The 20,532-nt window shown below is 33.8% G+C and overlaps 1 protein-coding gene across 5 annotated transcripts in view; it reads right to left on the minus strand.

Moving 5' to 3' along the window:
• The window catches only part of LOC148621921 (uncharacterized), a 74,027-nt gene that overhangs the window by 9,288 nt on the left and 44,207 nt on the right, over window positions 1-20,532 (minus strand). For 2 of the 5 annotated variants that reach the window (XM_088576782.1, XM_088576777.1), the window contains exons 3-7: window positions 5,559-5,722; window positions 4,172-4,384; window positions 3,079-3,176; window positions 1,735-1,785; window positions 237-386 (exon numbers count right to left, since the gene is read on the minus strand). In XM_088576782.1, the coding sequence (XP_088432908.1) occupies window positions 237-386; window positions 1,735-1,785; window positions 3,079-3,176; window positions 4,172-4,384; window positions 5,559-5,722 (676 nt within the window). The remainder of the gene's footprint in view (window positions 1-236; window positions 387-1,734; window positions 1,786-3,078; window positions 3,177-4,171; window positions 4,385-5,558; window positions 5,723-20,532) is intronic. The other 3 variants (XM_088576778.1, XM_088576781.1, XM_088576780.1) reach the window with 3 other exon arrangements.

A 20,532-nucleotide genomic window follows, 5' to 3' on the forward strand; every position in this document is an offset into this window, starting at 1 on the left:
AGACCTAACGCATGGGGAAAAGATACAACTGTAACAAACGCGCCAAATTTACACGAAATGATAATGAATGCAGCGCGTGTTCTTTAGTATATTTTAGAAAGTCTACAAACATTATGGATATGACAAGTGTAGTGACTTCAATCGGGGACTTCAAGATAAACACGTTTAATTATTGTTGAATAGGAACAGCATTGATAGTTACCGAAGTGGTATATCATCTTTAAAATGACTCATACCTTTAATTCTTCTATTGATACCCAGCAATCCTTTGGGAAGTCTTGTAACATTGGAACAAGGAACTGTAAACATCCGTTCCAATGCCCCAGTAGGAACATTAGACATATCAAGTTAAAAATTCTCATAAACTTTCCAGCAAGAGCAAGAAACTGAAAAAAGAATTACAATATCTTTGCATATTTTTACCATGAAAAACTTGTCACATAATAACACTCGTAACAACTTGACAAACAGATGTAAATTTAAAGAATAATATTTCCACGGAGACATTTCCTTATAATTCAATGCTACTTATAATTATTCGTATAGTATATCTAATTTCTTCAAAGCGGAAATATATGTTAAAAGCATAGCAGAAGCAAACATTAAGTGAGTAGCGTGTTCGAAGCAAACTAGCATATATTACTAGCCAAACTTAACAAAATAAGCAATGGTAGTTACATGTACATTTCATAAAAGGCAATGCATACGAATTAAAAGTTACAATCTAACAACATCGTTCAACATCTCATCATTATTTATCGACTGAACAGAATTTACATTTACTTTCCCAGCATTAAATTAATATACATATACAATGTTATACTGCTACTTTATACATGGTAACTGATGCTGCATGCAACACTATAGATTAAAGCAGCAAACGTTTATCAGCCTTGAGAAAATCTCAGAAATATCACGAAAATGATCGAGTATCAAATAATAATTTCAATGAAAAATTCTATGTGTAGTTATGAGTTAAGCCTATTTTTACCTTTTTGGGGCATTTCTGAGATTTTCATACACGTAGAAAAGTGAATGTGTTCATACCAGTCGAACTCGCTGCATGAAAAAATGATAACATGGTGAAATCATCTAATACATATGACACAAATTTACAATAGGGAAGGACGCACCTATTCTTTAGAGAAGTCCCAGCTGTTTCATTTAGGGACACTTCAGAAGGTGTAACTACACATGACGAACAAATTTAATGTGCCAAAATAAAAACATATTGAATTGGCAACTAGAAATGATTTTGTCTTACTTCAAATGTTACTTTACACTGAATCCTGTTTTTTTTCTTAAACACATTTATTTATTTTAAAATAGATGAACTTAAAATAGGTTTACCATTAATAAGCCAACAAAGCATTCGTTAATTGCCAAGCAACTAAAGGAACATTCACTTTTCTAATGGTATAGTACTATTTCTGATCAAGTACACGAATTATAGTATATTACATAGCGTACGCCGCAGGCAATATCCCACAGAGTAAGTGTGTTTAAATTGCAATGTCAAAATGATGATATTCTAGCGTAAGATGTGATTAAAAACTAATTTTAATGAAGATACAAAACTAAAAAATGACTGATGCAAAATAAGTCTAAAATAAGAAAAAAATATTTTGATATAGTCTACTTCTAAAAATTTACACACTATACATAATCTAAAACTTCGTGCAAATCTAGGAAGCTGTGTCATGTGCTAATTCACCTCAAAATCTCACAACTCACCCCTGGTCGCCTGCGACGTCCGCATTTAGTCAAACAAGGACAGGCCTCAAACTGATCAAAAATAAACACCTCATTTTAACTCTATATTTCTGGTGAATTTCACATTTCCCAATTTACGAATCATTCCGATTACACATGGGGTTGTTGGTTTCAAAATGGAACCCGCATCAACTCAGTGAGTTGGTAGAAAATAAGCAATTAACTTCATATAAAAAGTGTTCTTTGTAATCATCGACTTTTCAGTTTTCTAAGCTACACTCATGTATAGATCAAGCACTTGATGAAATTGTGTATTTGTTCAGATATACGGGGAATCTTTTTTTGCAAAAACAAAGAAACCAGCAAATTGTTAATGTTCTAAGTGCTGCGCATAAAGCTGCAGAATAAATAAAATTTTAACAAATGAAAAGTGTTAATCAAATGACGAACCATGCTATAAAATATTACCATGCAAATTGGAAAAACGGGTCCGTGTTCAAGAAAAAATGAAGGAAACAAGAAATCATTATTAAAAATTCATGTTGATTTAACGAACATTGGTAAAGGTGATGAAATAACAACGAAAAGAAAGTACCCGCTGACTTGAGGATGAAAAAAAAAAAACAAAAACAAACAAACAAATAAGATAGTTAACTTCACTACAAATTTGAGAAGAAAAAAAAACAGTGAAACTGTCATGATGCGGAAGTCATATGTATTATCTGTTTCCAATTGCTTATTCACGAAAAACCAAGGATAATTGAAATGTATATTATAACATAAAATTATATAACCAATCGAGTATTTCAGAAACTAAACGGTATTGTAAATTGACATGAAAACAATATAGCTTAAAATATTTTTCTACTGAAAAAAAGAAATAGAAGAACAAAATGACAACATTGTTTCTTACATTTGATAGTATATTAGATAATTTCGTAGTCATATATTATGATGCATTGTTTATTTTTGTTTTATATTAGGTGCTTACTATTGATTATATTTGATTATTGGTTTAATAGTTTTAAAAGAAAGGTAAAAAACCGTCGAACAAATTTCCATTTTAATTTTGCCACAGTTGAGACAAGCAGCAAAAATTGCGGTATCAAATCCTAATAAAAAGCCACTATTACATCTCTTGAAGCATAAAGACTAAATAACTATAGTCAAAGACGTTTACATAGTAGAACAGTAAACTATCATCCTGTCATCGCAACTATAAATAAGACCTAACAATATCGTAAGTAACTTTTGTATAGTAAAATATTTTACAAAAACTGGTGATATTTACTTACGTCTATACGATGCAATAAAAACGATGATTATGAACTAATTTATATAAGTATATATTTTCATAAAAGTTACCTCTTCCCATTGTTGGACATATCTGACAAGTCTTGATAACCTGAGCAATCGTAGTAAACTGAGCAGTTTGGCTAATCTAAGCATACGTAGAGCTCGTCCTGAAATTATACACATACAATCTCACCACAGAAAATTGACAGACGGACTCACTATAAGCAAAACATGCAGTTTGAAGCAAAATTCTTCATGGTTTTGTAAAAAAAATATGGTTAAAAGGATTTTTGTACTACATTAACATTGAAACACATTTACATATATAAAACAATTTAATATTGTGAATATTTGCATCATTACTGGTAAAACCTTTTTAAACAAAATACTGTAATATATTTTAAACTAACAATGATAGACATAACACAATAGTTATCACAACATCAAAATAAATTCGAACTGGATTGTGAATGGAGGATAAAGGTAGTATACATAGCATTATAAATGTACAGGTACATTTTAAAGGAATAAGCATGATGTCTTGTAGAAGCAAATGTTTTTTTTACTAAAAAAGGTATTAAATGGATATTATAATCATCCCAATTTTTCCTTATATCGATCAAAGACGCATGCGTAATTATAATATTAACTTAACGACAAAGCATAAGACAACAGTTATAAGCATTCTAACAAAACGATCATGCTTGGTCAAAATACATAGTCCCTGCAAGGCGACCATTCTCAAACTTCTCATAAGAAAAAGGGACAGTTTAAATTGTTAAAAAAACCAAATTACCTTCACAAAATTTTATGAAAGACAAAAACAGAGAAAATTAATTTATAAGAGGAATTCAGCTGAGCGCAGCATGCATGCTCTGCTAAACATATACTTATGAATTTGCAGTTAACTTTTAAAATGTATATACAAAATATATCAAATAATATGGAACAACAAAGTGGAATAATAATAGGCAAACGTCACTAGGAAGGCGTTGTTTTACAACCCCATCGAAAGCAACAAAACATTACTTTTAACTACATCCAGACACCTTATTCCATAACGAATGCCAACTTAGACAACAAGCGTGAAAAGTGAGCAAATTGACAAAAAACATAAAAAAATTGAAGGAACATCTACGTGAAATATTAGGAGAATGATCACCTTGCCAATAAGGAGAGGCGTCCACTCTGTTATCAGTTTCAGTATCAGTACCTGCGTGGATCAGCTGGTTGGCTTCAGCGTCCCACAAGAGGAATATATAATCCATTGGAATAGAACTAATCAAATCAAGGAAAAACCACGACCTCATATAATGTCTTGCGATCAGCTTTGGATCCAGGATTATTTCATCAGCAAAATCATTAACAATTACACCTAAAACAAAAAAATGTGTTAAGGCACAAGTTTAACATAATACTGAATTATATAATCAATGTTGTGGTTTTGGTTATGTTAACCAAAATATACATGATATTGACTGATCTTTGTATAATTGGAGCTAAACATAACATTTTTTTGTATAAAAAATAAAAAAAACCTTTTTGGAGTATCGGCTTTAAATGAAAAGTTTTTATTCTCAGGTATTTATAGATATATTTTGTATCTGGAATTGTTTTTCATCATCAGAAGTTTAAGATTTTATAACAATATAACCAACTTTATGCTCGATCAATACAATACAAGCAATATTCCTTAACTGATTGATACTAAAAAGTACACGAAAACTAGGATTCATATCAATATCACAAAAACACCGTACCGCCTATTCAAAAGGATAACTAGTGCAATATATTTATAAATATTAGAATGTGTATTTTGATGGCAAAGCCACAACATCGAAGAAATATCCACACAAGAGGACACTTATCCTTCAATACGGACAGTAATGGATCATGAAGGGGTTTCAAAACTTAAACATGTACACTTGGCAATTGTATATTATTGTTTTTCGTTAATTTTTAAATAAAAAAGTGACTTTCTTCAAAGAAAAATGTGACTTGTCATGTTTTGTTCGCAGTAACGAATTAATGTTTCGTTGAGTCAATGACGATAAACATTTTACAGGATTTTGCTTTTAAAACTATCCATACAGACTTCAAAACAGTATAAACAAGGTAGTTTCTACTTATACAATTGAGCGTCCTTTTTGGCAGGTTTTCTTGTGAATATACAATCGCAAGAATTGGCAGGTTGAATTTGCAAACGACCCATTGTGTAAACGAATGAATTGACGTGAAAACAATAAAACAATACATACATACATACATACATACAGATATATATATATATATATATATATATACGATCTTGTATATATATACGATCTTGTATATATTCGTATATATATATATATACGATCTTGTTAAAAATGACGTTTATTTCCTTTGAATGGAAAGTAGACATTACATTGTACCGAATGCATACATAACATTAGAAGATAGACATTGTATTCTACCAGCGAGAAGATATTGTATTCTACTAGGAACCATAATGTGTTTATGTATTTTTATTGAGTAAGCCATGACTCATATCAACAATTATTACATACCCGTTCTAAAATTGATAACAATGTCGAGGAAAAATACTGTATCCGATATGCAATTAAATACAATCCAATGGGTACTGAGATCATCGTTAAAGAATGATATGGCAACTGGCAGAATGATTAAATTGGCTATCAAGAGAACTAACATAAAAAGATCCCAATAAAACCTGAAACACAAAAAAATAATAATTAGTCATTTATGGATTACACTATCATTGTATAAGTCTGATGCAAGTGATTTCGCGGTCTTTCTTTAAAAGGTAAATAATAAAATCATTGCTGATCATTGACTTTTTTTTATTCCGTACATTTTGTTTATTTTTATCTTTTTTTATAATTTTAATTTTTTTTAAGATAATCAACACATGGTTATGTGTTATATACAGACATAGTAACAAAAACTTACAATAGTATTATTATGATACAGAAACAAATATATTCTTGCTTTGAATTGCACTTGTTCATAATACCAAAAAAGAAACTGGCTTACAATAAGAGTATTGCAGTATATAACAATCATCATGGTAGAATTCGATAACCATATACATACATGTGTGCACTTTAAAAATAATTTTAGTGTAATCAAGAATACTGACCAACATGTATATTTAAAAAGAAATAACGTCTGAGATGAAAGAAAAAAATATTGCGTATATTTTGGGGTAAATATACGTCTAGAATCTACTAAGGATATACGTACACGTTAATTCCATGTTAATATATGGGATAATTGTTTTTGTGTTTTAGTTAAGTTAAAGGTATAGAATGCACTAGTTATCGAGTGATCACAGAATCAACAGCTTAATGACTTTATAGCTTTGTACTTTTGTTTCATGGAATACAAATGAAATATTATTTAAGGAAAAGATAAGGCGCTTCGATTACGTAATTTAACATACTTTGCCTTTTAGAACCTTCAACTTAATGGTTTTTAAATCGTATAACAGAGAGTTGATGATTTAAAGAATCTGAAGTAGCAAAAAGTGGATAAATAAAGAGAGTATCATTCTGTGATATATTAAAACTAACCGTATCTCTACCATGTAAAGTGTTGAAGAATCGATGAACACCCATATAACTGTCAAATATCTTAATTAAAAAAAAAATCAAAGAGACTTAAGACAATTTGTTGACATTTTTAAAACGAAAATTATTGACTTAAAAGACATAGAAAATATTGATTATCATCTGATTTCAATTTCATCTCACTACAGGAAGTATGTCAAAGCTGTAACAATCATTAACAGTCTCATGTTTTCCATGATTTCATAAACAAAACTAATACAACCACCACTTTCTCTTTAACCCAAGACCTTTCACTCAAAACAGGTAAGCTTCTAAACATTAAATGAATCAATAGATTGTTGTTTCATTACACTTTCATTGAAGTATCATTAATTTCCAGATTACGATAACTTGTAGTACGTATCAATGTTCTTATTGATTCCCACCAATGGAAAAGTAATTGTTGCCATATCAGAAGCATCAACTATTGGTTTCTAAAAGTCGTTCATTTGGCTTATGGTTCTTGTTCCACTCAAACTATTATCGGCCATTTAAGCCATTTTCCGTTGACCTAAACTGACGGATATCGTTGTGTAGCATAATAATCACGAATCTAAGAATGCAGATTAGCAACGACATTGAAAACATAATACAGCCAAAAACAAATACAGCTGAGTCTAGGCTGCCCATTTTATTTTAATTCCCACTATAGTTTCAGTTTCTACATTAAATGCATGAATTTATGTTGTGTTTGTCTTGTAACATTCCATTAGAAACATTTTATTTTGTAATTATACTCAACTTGTATTATACCTTTGTTTTAATTTCGAATAAATGGCCGTTAAATTACTTGAAATGTTACGCCGTAAAAGGGTTATATAAAGTCGCTTACAACGCTAACTTAAGGTCGAATTTAATATTAATCGAGTATAAACCGTTTGTTTGTTGGGGTTTAACGTCCGAGCAGCAATATTTCAGCTATATTCAGACAATGAACATGAAATGGATGATAAAATGAACATGAAATGAAAAAAAAAGATGGGTCACAAGGATAATAGGGTCGACAAATTTTGATTGCCACTGGAAAAAGGGGGGATGGATAAGGTCGGGCAATTTAGCCTCCTGTGGCGGAGCGCAAAGGTTCCTACTCCTATCGAATACCACAGCAGGGTTCTTTAACGTGCGAGGAACGTGGCATCTTTCCCAACACGGTGCACCACTATGGTTTGCGGTCAGGTTTTCCGTATTATAGCCTGACAACCCCAGCATGTAACACGCCAGGGGTACCCCATTCCACCACCTGGGGCACACATCCCAGTTGCTCTGTGGGCAGAGCGCCTAGCCCCCGGCTAGGTTTCTGAGCACTATTTAGACGCCTTATACAAGCTTAGCGCTGCTGCAGGCCTATTCTTTTAACACCCGGACCTGCACGGGGCGAGAGTATAAACCGTGATTTATTCTCTGGTGTTAAGTGAACAAGTAAACGAGCATAAACAGGTACGAAAGCTAGTTGGCAGACTTTTTAGGAAATAACGAAAAGTCTGTTTATTCATAAGTAGTATTGTCTGGACCGGAAATTAATGAAAGCAATTTATCGAAGAATATATCCGATATTTGATTGTTGCTTATAACTTTTTCAGACCACACGATGTAGAAACTACTTCTGTGAAAAGATAACCTATTCCTATCATCAAGAACAATTTGTGTTAAGAACAATAATTAAAGTTGCTTATAGGTATGTATAGAATGTGATCTCCCCAATGGTATATATATATATATAGAAGGGTCTGAAAATTCCAAGCGATATTGTGATGCAATTTTTTGGTCTTTCCCTCAGCGGGACTCGAACTCGTACCGCTGTGACATTTATGGCAACACCGCCTGCACATGTATATATATGATGGAAAGGCAAAAATGTCATTTAAAAATGCAGAATTCCTAGTATATACATTGTACATAGATAGATAGATAGATAGATAGATAGACAGATAGATAGATAGATAGTCGGTGTTACCATAGATGTCACAGCGGTACGAGTTCGAGTCCTTCGGAGGGTTTGTTTGTTGGGGTTTAACGTCCGAGCAGCAATATTTCAGCTATATTCAGACAATGATCATGAAATGAAAAAAAAAGGATGGGTCACAAGGATAATAGGGTCGACAAATTTTGATTGCCACTGGAAAAAGGGGTAAGGTCGGGCAATTTAGCCTCCTGTGGCGGAGCGCAAAGGTTCCTACTCCTATCGAATACCACAGCAGGGTTCTTTAACGTGCGAGGAACGTGGCATCTTTCCCAACACGGTGCACCACTATGGTTTGCGGTCAGGTTTTCCGTATTGTAGCCTGACAACCCCAGCATGTAACACGCCAGGGGATTTGAACGTACTAACAACATCAGCCGTAAAGATCTCCTCGAGTACAAATCTAAGAAAAAGAACAAAAGGGTTACTTTTGTGCTTACATACCATCCAGCCTTTGGGAAACTCTCGCAGCTACTGCATTCAAATTGGGAAGACATTCAAAAACATCCTAAGTTCTCCAAGCTCTTTCCTGGGGCCCCGGTCTTGGCATTCCGTAGACCTAGGAGCCTAAGAGATGCCCTAGTAAGTAGAGATTTCATCTCAGCCCAAACAAAATACAACGGACCAGTGTCGACCATGTGGAGATAAAAGATGTAAGATCTGTACCCAGATACTGCACATCAAAACTTTTAAAAGCTACTGCACTGGAAGGGAATTTACCATTTTTACGACGTGACTTGCAAAACCGAAAATACAATATACCTTCTCCAGTGCCGATGTGGTTTGCAGTACGTTGGCGAAATAGATCAACAGGCGTATGAATGGTCATCCCAGTGACTACAAATGCAAGCCAGACCTCCCTCTAAGTCGCCATCTCATATCCGGCGGACACACCCAGGATGATCTCCACAACATTGTTGTAACGATCATAGAACATAATAAAAACTCAAAATGTAAATGAGTGTCTCGGGAAAGCTTTTGGATGAAGAAATTACAAACACCTTCTCCAGCTGGAATATACGAGAAAAATAATCCATTTTTAGGTCTTGGTCTAAGGCTGGTACAGCACTACATGCTATACATCAATACGCCGTACTACTCTATTATGACTTTTTTTAATTGTTTCCCACAGTTAATATTTATTTTTAATTTTGATAAAAAGACCCCCTTTGTTATTGTCATTCAGGCTCCTTATCATCTGCTTATGTTTGTTTTTGTTTGTTTGTTGGGGTTTAACGTCCGAGGAGCAATATTTCAGCTATATTCAGACAATGAACATGAAATGGATGATAAAATGAACATGAAATGAAAAAAAAAGGATGGGTCACAAGGATAATAGGGTCGACAAATTTTGATTACCACTGGAAAAAGGGGGAGATGGGTAAGGTCGGGCAATTTAGCCTCCTGTGGCGGAGCGCAAAGGTTCCTACTCCTATCTAATACCACAGCAGGGTTCTTTAACGTGCGAGGAACGTGGCTTCTTTCCCAACACGGTGCACCACTATGGTTTACGGTCAGGTTTTCCGTATTATAGCCTGACAACCCCAGCATGAAACACGCCAGGGGTACCCCATTCCACCACCTGGGGCACACATCCCAGTTGCTCTGTGGGCAGAGCGCCTAGCCCCCGGCTAGGTTTCTGAGCACTATTTAGTCGACTTATACGACAAGCTTAGCGCTGCTGCAGGCCTATTCTTTTAACACCCGGACCTGCACGGGGCATCTGCTTATGTGTGCTTTTGATAAATGTACAATCACCCACAGCCAACGTGATTCAGCTTCTGAATCTGTTTTGATCTTGAACTTTATGAGTTTTATGCTCATAAAGTTGTATGAGCTTTATGTTCATAAAGTTTTATAAGATTTATGCTGAAGAAAGATATCAGTTATCCGAAATATTCAATGTAAATTTTACCATCTTCTGGTGATGTTAAACATATTTAGACGTTTTTTTGACACGAAATTCGAACTTTTCTCTAAATTGCATATTAATTGTCATGGAAACATGATAATCATTTTGTAGTTTGTTTATACTGCACAAAATTACGTCAAATATTTATCGTATTTCTAACATTGGGAACTGTCAGACCAAGTTGACAGAATTATAAAGCTTCATAGAAACAGATTACAATAAGTCTGACAGTCATTGATTGGGACAGGATAAATGAACCTTGTATGCATTTCCTGCATCACAGCGATTAGAAGAATATGTTTTTTTTTTATTTCTAGAAGTTTCAAATGACAACGAGTTTGTTCATTTCCCAGAAACTTTGTATTTAACAGTAAAATTGTAAATCATTGTAAAATACCAGTTTTACCAGTAGGCAAGTGTTCGTTTATTTATATCGTTTGACACTTTCGTGAAGTAAAGGATTATAAAAACATACAAATGTAGAGCGTACCTAAAGGAATGTAGTGCTGTTGTCTTATTACATTACTATAAAAAAAACAAGATGCTTGTTTTTATCATAAAGCTTTGTTTTGGAACAAGTTGTCATGAATGTTTCGTAAATCATTATATGTCTTAAGGAGGTAGACCTAGGTTAAGGGACATAACTCATGATATCAGTGATATGTTTACATCATACTCAATTTCACCAGCACCGTGCAGGTCCGGGTGTTAAAAGAATAGGCCTGCAGCAGCGCTAAGCTTGTCGTATAAAGCGACTAAATAGTGCTCAGAAACCTAGCCGGGGGGCTAGGCGCTCTGCCCACAGGACTCGTGCAGGTCCGGGATTTAAAAGAATAGGCCTGCAGCAGCGCTAAGCTTGTCGTAAAAGGCGACTAAATAGTGCTCAGAAACCTAGCCGGGGGCTAGGCGCTCTGCCCACAGAGCAACTGGGATGTGTGCCCCAGGTGGTGGAATGGGGTACACCTGGCGTGTTACCTGCTGGGGTTGTCAGGCTATAATACGGAAAACCTGACCGCAAACCATAGTGGTGCACCGTATTGGGAAAGATGCCACGTTCCTCGCACGTTAAAGAACCCTGCTGTGGTATTCGATAGGAGTAGGAACCTTTGCGCTCCGCCACAGGAGGCTAAATTGCCCTACCTTACCCATCCCCCTTTTTCCAGTGGCAATCAAAATTTGTCGACCCTATTATCCTTGTGACCATCCTTTTTTTTTCATTTCATGATCATTGTCTGAATATAGCTGAAATATTGCTGCTCGGACGTTAAACCCCAACAAACAAAAATCAATTTCACCAAAGCATGTCAAGCTTTCGCTTGAAGCAGAATAAAATGAATCCAAGTCAATTAGATGCTTACATAAGATGTGTAATGCTGAATACAAACGTTCCAACGATTTTTAAGAGTTGTGTCCCTTACCCTAGTCTACCTCCTTAATGCATGCTTTGTACCAAATTACAGTTTCTGATCCTCTTTTTCCCAGAAATAAACGATAACTCACTATCAACAACCAGGTTTTCAATCAGATAACATTAAAGTTACTTAACGTCAAACATATTGATTACAACTAATATAATATAGAATCTACTATAAGTAAGGCCCTAGAAAAAGACAAATAGAGATATACCACGACATAGAGTATGCGTAATTTTCGATTTTCAGGCTGGAGTTGCATAATCTTATAATGATTTCATACTCATGGTAATGCTCCACAGCATGGTTTTACATTTAATTAAGCTACCAGCTCGTGCATAGTAATTCCATCAATAGTGAACTGTAGGAATGCTAAACAAAGCTACTTTTAAACGAAATTCGCTTCATTATACTCGACTGGAACTAATCAAGCAAGGTCTGCGTAGAAACATAACGAATATAGGAACAAATTTCATACCAAAACGTATTCGTTGAAGTGCAAGTATCTGTGAGTTATCATTTGATAACGTTCCATACTTATAAAAATAAGGAAATACAGAAATAATTTGGTACAGTTCTATTTTGGTTACATGAAATTCTATTTCTGAAAAGAGTATTTTTTTGAGTATGTAGTGCAAACTGATTGGAATATGCGCCGCCGGGTGTTGAGCGCCAAGACATCATCAGGGAACTAAACTCAGTAATATCGTCTTCTTAAATCTTGAAGTATTGTTTAATATTAGGGGATAACTGAAAAAACAATGATATATGATGAACACGAGGGAATAATTAAAACACTTCGTATACTACAAGAACCTAGAGCTAAAACCAGTGGCGCTTCCGAGTTTACATTTTAATGTTTAAATTCCTGCAATGAAAACAGATGCCGTGACGTAATTAAACAACTTCAACACGCAATTGTGATGTTATTATTGAAGAAACAACCGTCATCGCTTGAGGCCGATAAAACAATTTGATGCCATCCAGACATTCCTAAATGACAGTTTTATTATCTAAAAAAATCGTTTTCTACTTCACTGTTTATAATATCTCATCAACTGTATATAAAGGTAGAATCCTTGCAGCGAAATGAAGAGCAGTAGGTTAATTAGACAAAAAGGGCATCTTCATACCTACATCCTTGTACCAAAAGTACATATTCATCATATTCGTGTAAAATTGTGAGGTAAATATATAAGGAAATGTCCATGAGTAGAACAAAAATTAATTTGCAATACAATAAAAGGAAGCTTTCTCTTTATAAATATGTACCAAGGACATATGATTTCGGCAAAACTTCTCAAAACAAACATTAGGCAAATCATTCTTTTCAAAGGAGAAACAACGTGCCCTGAATTATCCAAACGAAAGTGAACGTGCCTTATGCCTGTGTTAATAATGTTTTTTTTCTTTTGTGTATGTTATAGGTACCATATATAATACATGCACTGGATGTAATTATGGACAAACAAACATTAACAAGGATGCATTTACCTAACAAACTGAAAGCTATTATTATCATTATTGATATTTGGGTAGTTTTATCTTCTGTGTCAAAAAACATTATGGCATCGGCAAGAATAAAAGAGAATGTCAGTATCAAATCGTTATATGTCAATTTGCAAATTGGTTTGGCAAATCTAACAACAAAGTGCTTCATTTATTTAGGTGCATTAAAAAGTGGCATAACTCTAAGTCTTGTTCTCAAATTAAAAACCCATTATAGATTATGGTTCTACTACATTGTAGCATCTTGTTCACACTGGGAAATATTAAAGAAAACTGACATGCTGAATTTGCATTACCAAGACGAAACGGAGATGATGAAATAGAACAATTTTGTTAAACAGTTATTTTGTTATCATCAACACGTTAGTCAAATTGCTCGTGCAAAACCGCCATTAGCGAATTTTCCCTAGAATCTTATCTGGTTTTAATACACCTTTGCTCATTTAATTGATAATTGTGTATTATTATTATTTAGAGAACGTGTTGTTAGAGAGATGCATTTTGCATTAAAATTAAAATAAGTAACTTCGCAATCCGCACATATGATTTGACCTACAATTACAATTAACTAAGGAATGCGGCCAAAAGTTTTGAATCAACTTTCTCGGCTGTCTTTATAGTAAACATTAAATAGAAAACAACTTTTTCAGTGTTTTATGGTGAATGAGGGGAAGTGTGGTTAGGATGCTTCGGATTTGGCCATTTATTGTTTTATTTGGCTTGAATTTTTATTGATGACGCAATCCGACCATTTACTGTTTGTTACATATATAAAATACCAAATATGTCAACATCCCATCATGTCTTTTTATTTTGCTTGATTACTGACAAAAGATTATTACCCATTTACTCTGTTTTTTTTTCATTTCTTATTTTGTCATAGCAATTAACCGCTAAAAACAAATGGTTGTTCTTTAATGTAAAAAATATTGTCAAAATTAAGAAAAGTTCATAAGTTTTTTTCATTGATATCGTTTCTTCGATGTGTCTATGATATAATTCGCATCTGTTCACATGGCAATTCATTTTAAAAATCGTTTATATCTTTTCAGAATATTTATAAAGAATAGAAAATAACCGCAGCCAAATTAAGTGACATGTCGGTTTCGGACAATCCTCTATTCGTTTAACTCTTTATTGCAGTATACATCAATTCTCCCGTCCGACAAGAATCATATAAATATCGACTGTAAAGGCAATATGGATGTCCAACTGACAAAAATGTATCATAATTGTATAAAAGCTATACTAAAACACCAGTCCTCTCTACGGACAAGTACACATGGCTCAATACTTTACTTGTGGGTAAATGACACTTAATTACCAACTCATTTTATGGGTTTTCGTATTCTGTAGTGCTAAGAACAAGAAAGATATGGCAATTATATATGATTAACTCGTCTGGAAATCAATCAGACTTTATATTTTTTCTATATATAGCATGCTTGGTAAACGATAAATGATGTAAAGTTGAAGATCAAAAATTACAAAAAAGGTTTATATAGACAAAATGACGAGTTTGATTGTCTTGTTATAAATCACGTAAAATGTTACAAAATTATGAAGAAAAGGTAGCTATGTCAAAGGTACAAAGAAGGGATAAACCATGGACAAAAAGCTGCGAACACTACAAGTATATTAACTTCCTATTTAATAATTCCAAATTTGTTTTAATTACTATTAAGAGGAGCAGGATTACAAAACTATTCACTGTCTAAATGGTTGGAAACACATGCACCGGTCAGCCTTATATTTGCTAAGCATGACATTTAGTTGTACATAAGTAACCGTTGTTATGCTTTCAATCACTAAAAGTTTCTCATCCAATTCCTTATACTACATGTAGTATGTTGCTTGACATTCTTTACATTCCAAATTTGCATGTAGACATAATCCTTATTTCGTTCCTTGAGTTTAATGCCAACTTTGGATAAGAAACAAGCTGTAAACTAGTAATTCAATATAAAAAAACATAATAACAATACATTTTCATTCAAATCCGTGAACCGGTCAGCCTTTGTGGTCAGCCGTAGTGTAAACAATTCGATACGTGCAGCCTACTAACCTTTAGTTGTTTGTTAAATAACACAAAAATCAATCACTTCGAGGCTTTAAAATTGCTATCGATCTAATGTTCAGAGATTGCATGTCTAAGGAGGATCGTGAATAATTCTTACAATTGTATTTCCAGACAACCTAAACATAGAACCAGAAAAAGCTTGTGTAGTGCGACATATCTCGTTTAATCATTGTCTGTGTGAATAAAAGAGCTTTTAACCAAATAAGTTTAGGTTGCAGCTTCAATAATTTAGAGAGGTTATCAACGAAGTTCTTATTTGCTGTATTTATTATTTGCAGATAACATCCATGATTTTTAAAGCCATAAACCAAACTTGATCCAACCTATCTTATTCAATATTAGTAAGTATAATTTTAAATAATGGGTTACTATGCACTTATCTTATATCAAATGAGTGCATACGAATTTCTTGACATCCGTTTAGCCATATGAAATCGGAAGTAATGAACGTTTTTCAATAACTTAAATATTAGCAATCATTAATGTATACTGTTCTATAGAGATAATTAAGTATGTTTTATTGATTCTAATCTGTATCATGAATTCCATCAAATTTTTTTTTATAGATACAGTACAAGCATTTTATTATGGCCCCACAAACAAAGTATATAGGACTCATCCTCTTTCTCTGCCTGCCCTTCCGGCTGTTCTCTTGTTCACATATGTTAGGCATCATATGTAGGTTCACATAAAGGAAAGCTATTATTTTCCGATGTCTGCAAAGGGATATTGTCCGATTTTAAGTATTAATTTTAACCAGTTAAAATTGGGTTGTACAACCTTCTAAACCGTTCAGTGTTTTATAGGATGATGGAAATTACTAATGTCAGGTGGTTACCCGACTGTTTAATATGATTTCGAAGCGAACTATTTTCTTAAATTTAACTTTGTCATAGTATGTCTTATTAAAATTATCTACATAACTTAAGCAAGCACGCCTGGTATATATACTAGTACATCGTAAGATAGTCGGGGTCTTTGCATGCCAAGAAATACCCCCAAAGTGTCTGGCCTGCCCCATACAGGCACTTATTATCTTTGGTAACGTGATAGTAAAGATGAGATCATTAATGTATTTATTTTATCAGCAGGGTCTCTAGTTGGATTCCAGAGCGGTTTGTTTTGGCATGGTATAGATAGGTTACAGACCACCAATTCAACCAACAAGCATTTGGAGTGTACGCAAAAAACAGTCCTACATAGAAATTACCCCCTGTTCCTCATAGCGCTGTGAAAAAAGTTCTCATTTTATTTCAAAAAATTAAAACTGTTTCTGAAAGGAAAAACATTTTTGGACAATTTATAAGTGCATTTTGCTTCTTGTGAGGTGATGCCTAATCTGATGATGATTGGGGGTTTTTACGGTCTTGACTATCCTCACGGATCTCGCATGACCGTCCCTTAGGGGGATTATGGTAGTAAATGTCTGTTAGTAGTTGGAGGTAGCGGAGCCAAGCCTTCGGGATACCCGACCAAAGAACTCAGTCAGAGTATGTCCTACTAGCGCCTGGGCTGCTCTGTTGACGCTCTGGCCTACTCCCAGACTCCACATGGGTTCGAGAGCGTTTCCCCACTCCAACTGTTTGGGCGCACGTCAACGTGTAGAGTGATGCCTAATCTCCATAATGATTTCTATATATACCCTTATCTTGTGAAAATACTGAGACTTCCCATGCTATTTAGAGACCCTTCACTTCTAGTGACAAGTACTGCACTGCAAGTCTGCTAACCCACATGCCATTCTGAGGATTGTGAGCTGACATATATAGAATCAACCTGATATATAATCCTCTGTAGGTTAAAGTTAAGGTAAAGCTAAAAGAAGCCATTTAATGTTGTAAAATAAGCATTGAAGCTTATTGGAAGAAGAATTAGTCGTTTCTAGCCTAGACTTTAGAAATTCGCACATCAGAAATGTTTTCTTCATTTTGTATTTACAAAGGGTGTCTAATATGTAGCTCATGACCAGTTGAACCGTACGTTCATCTATCCTGCACAGTAACCCTCATTCGCTTCCGGTATAAGCGCTACTGGCATGATCGTTACTGCTGCTGCTAGATGCCTCTCGAATATTGCTTTACAACACAGAGTGAACGAATAGAACGGATATTCGGAAAATGCTATCCTTTTCAACTTTATTGTTATAGTGTTATTCAATAAAATCTATCAACACAGAAAAGAATATAAACTGCCCATAAGACAGCAAGTATTTATAGAAAAAAACATTGGATAAGTGCTGAAAACCATTACAAAGGACCAACGTCACATCTTATTCGAGACATAAACGTTCAAAAATATCATCTTTGTTCTCAATGGTCAACTATCGTGTAAGCGAAGGGGTCAGAGAAATATATCCAGTATCCTAGGATTCTTAATATGGCAACACAATTCATACTCGGTGTGTTTAATAACATAAAGATAAGTAGGCAAAATATAGCACGATCACAACATACTCTTCTTTAAAAAAAAATACAAGGAACCAACACCGTTTCTTGAAATGATTGCGTGTCTTTCTTTTGAACATTTGCTGATATTCAATAAAATGAACTTGTCTCACAATTAAATCAAGCAATAAATTAGTCTAAAATACGAACAGTGATTCCAAAAACTCGGTAATGCGATTCATAAGCAACAAATTAAAAGTATAGATTGTAATTTATTCAAATTATATGTCAGAAAATCGATATTATGTGCTTATACAGTGGTATCAAGATCAAAATATTATGACATGACCAGGATTGTCACTGACAACTGTTCTCATTCACGACATAAGCGATGAAAAATGGCTTAACATTCCTTAGCAATTAAAGGCTTCATGTGAAATAGTGCCAGTAAGTCGTGACGTGTCAGTCTCACTATATCATTCTGTAGTACTTTATATTATTATTACTTTAACCACTTCATATTGCATTAATACAATATTTCAGACATATACTTTTGTGTATTTTTTACACATTACTATAATTTTGATACTGATTCAAAATCTTGAGGATGACCTTTGCTTTTGTAACAAATCTTTTAAATCAAATTGTTTGGTGTATCTAATTAAAACACAATCATGTTTCTGCCCCTACAGAATTAGATTTTATCCTACATGCAGTAGATTACTTCGTGCATACTCTTAAGATCGATAAAGTACAAGTTGATTATTTATTTCTGTGGTTTTTTTTTCAATGAGTGAAGAGAAATACAAAAGTTCCTCCAGTTCAAGCCATTTCCAAACAAACTGGATCCGAAGTCAAGAGAGACAAAATCACATACTGCTCATGATATCCAGACCAAATAGATTTATTTGTGTTGCTGGACTTTGTGCAGGGGGGGGGGGTGTTGACATAATAGATGTTACAACCGTACGAGTTCGAGTCTCGCGGAGGCGGAGGGAACGAACAAAAAAAACTTTGTTTGCAAATTTGACAGTTCTAATATAGTAGGGAATTTTTTTTTATGTTAACGTTATCTTCACTGTATCAATTTGATCCAACTGACAAGTGTAGTGAATAGAATCGTCACATTCTGAGACGTATATATATATATATATATTTTTGTTCAGTACTTTCAAGTTAGAAATGTAAATATAAAATTTAATGTAAATTTGCTAAGTGAAAAAAGAATAACCATTAACAGTAAAACCGGACTAGAAATTCAAAATATATATCTATAGAATAGGAACAAAGGAAAAATTGACGAACAAATATACTTCCCAACAGCTCGATACCACTACATCTATCATAAAAATGACTGGTTATTTTTTAGACTTAGAGAATTGGAAAGTAATGTCTTTTTCCATCCTTATGCGCAACTCTTTCGAACCATTGAATGAAATTCGATGAAATTTAGACATGTTCTTTACTACATGCTGCCGTATACACCTTCTGTTTTTAGTTTCCATTGGGTTTGAGGTCACTCGTCGACCTCTTCTCTCCAACTACTATTCACAGCAACTTATAATTTGGACAGTAGATTCATAGAATGATGCCATATCGTGGGAATTAAACTTGAGCATCATGAAACGTCTTGATTGACGATTTTGTTTTGAAGAGAGCGGGGTATGCTTGAGTGAGCTTTGCTCACTATTTCTCTTGCAACAACTGTCGACCTTACAAAGATTTTCTCAACTAAACTTCAAACGTTTTTGTGAGTTAAACTCATCTTTAAAGTGGGTTAACATCTTTTAGATTTTAAAACTGTATTACTGTGTATTTTTCACATACGAAAAAATGTTACAAGTACTTGTGTAACAAAGAAAGCTTTTATCCTTATTATGTGATGTCACCTAGATCTCTAGCATAATGAGAACTTCGGTAGCTACTGGAATTATTTCTTCGGTGACATTTTCCATGAATAATGACTTTGATTCTTGACAATTAGTTTGCTTATTGGAAAATTGTGAATCAGAAAGAGTGTCTTGTTTATCACATGATGTTGTTCTTGAACTTTAAATCGTGTTTCAAATGTCTCTTGTTTTTCAATTATTCATGAAAGACAAGATATATTGTCAAATGCCATACATGCCAATGCATTTGACTAATGCTTAAAGTGCTTTCAGCAGCGAAATAGTTTTAAAATAGATGGATGTAACATTTTTTCTCACTGCACTTTGAGGCTTACATATGATACTTTGATACGATGGCTTTGGGAGTTTGATGTTGTGATCTAAGGTTCCATATTGTGATCTAGACATGGATCCCTTATCTTTTTGAGTGAAAATGATTATTCAGTTTAACAGGCGAGAACATGAAAAAGGCTTGAATACATAAAAGATAAATAAATTTATTGAAAAAAAAACCATTATACCGATTTAACCTTATAGCAGCTGTGTAGGATGAATTCCTGAGATAAAAAAAAGATCACAATACTGTGTTTATAATGGCATCTGGTAAATAGTACAAAGTACGTTTTGTGTTATATTTTCTATCACATACCTACAGCTAACTTTTGGACATTCTTGCATCAACGTCTGAATTGCCATAATTGTATTATTAGTTCTTAACGAATATGAATGATATTTTTAAGCACATGTTGGAATTGAGGAGTTCCTT

The sequence above is a fragment of the Perna viridis genome, chromosome 3, assembly GCF_037379345.1.
Source record: "Perna viridis isolate PV_CMFRI_1.1 ecotype Kerala chromosome 3, ASM3737934v1, whole genome shotgun sequence".
Taxonomy (NCBI): Eukaryota; Metazoa; Mollusca; class Bivalvia; order Mytilida; family Mytilidae; genus Perna; species Perna viridis.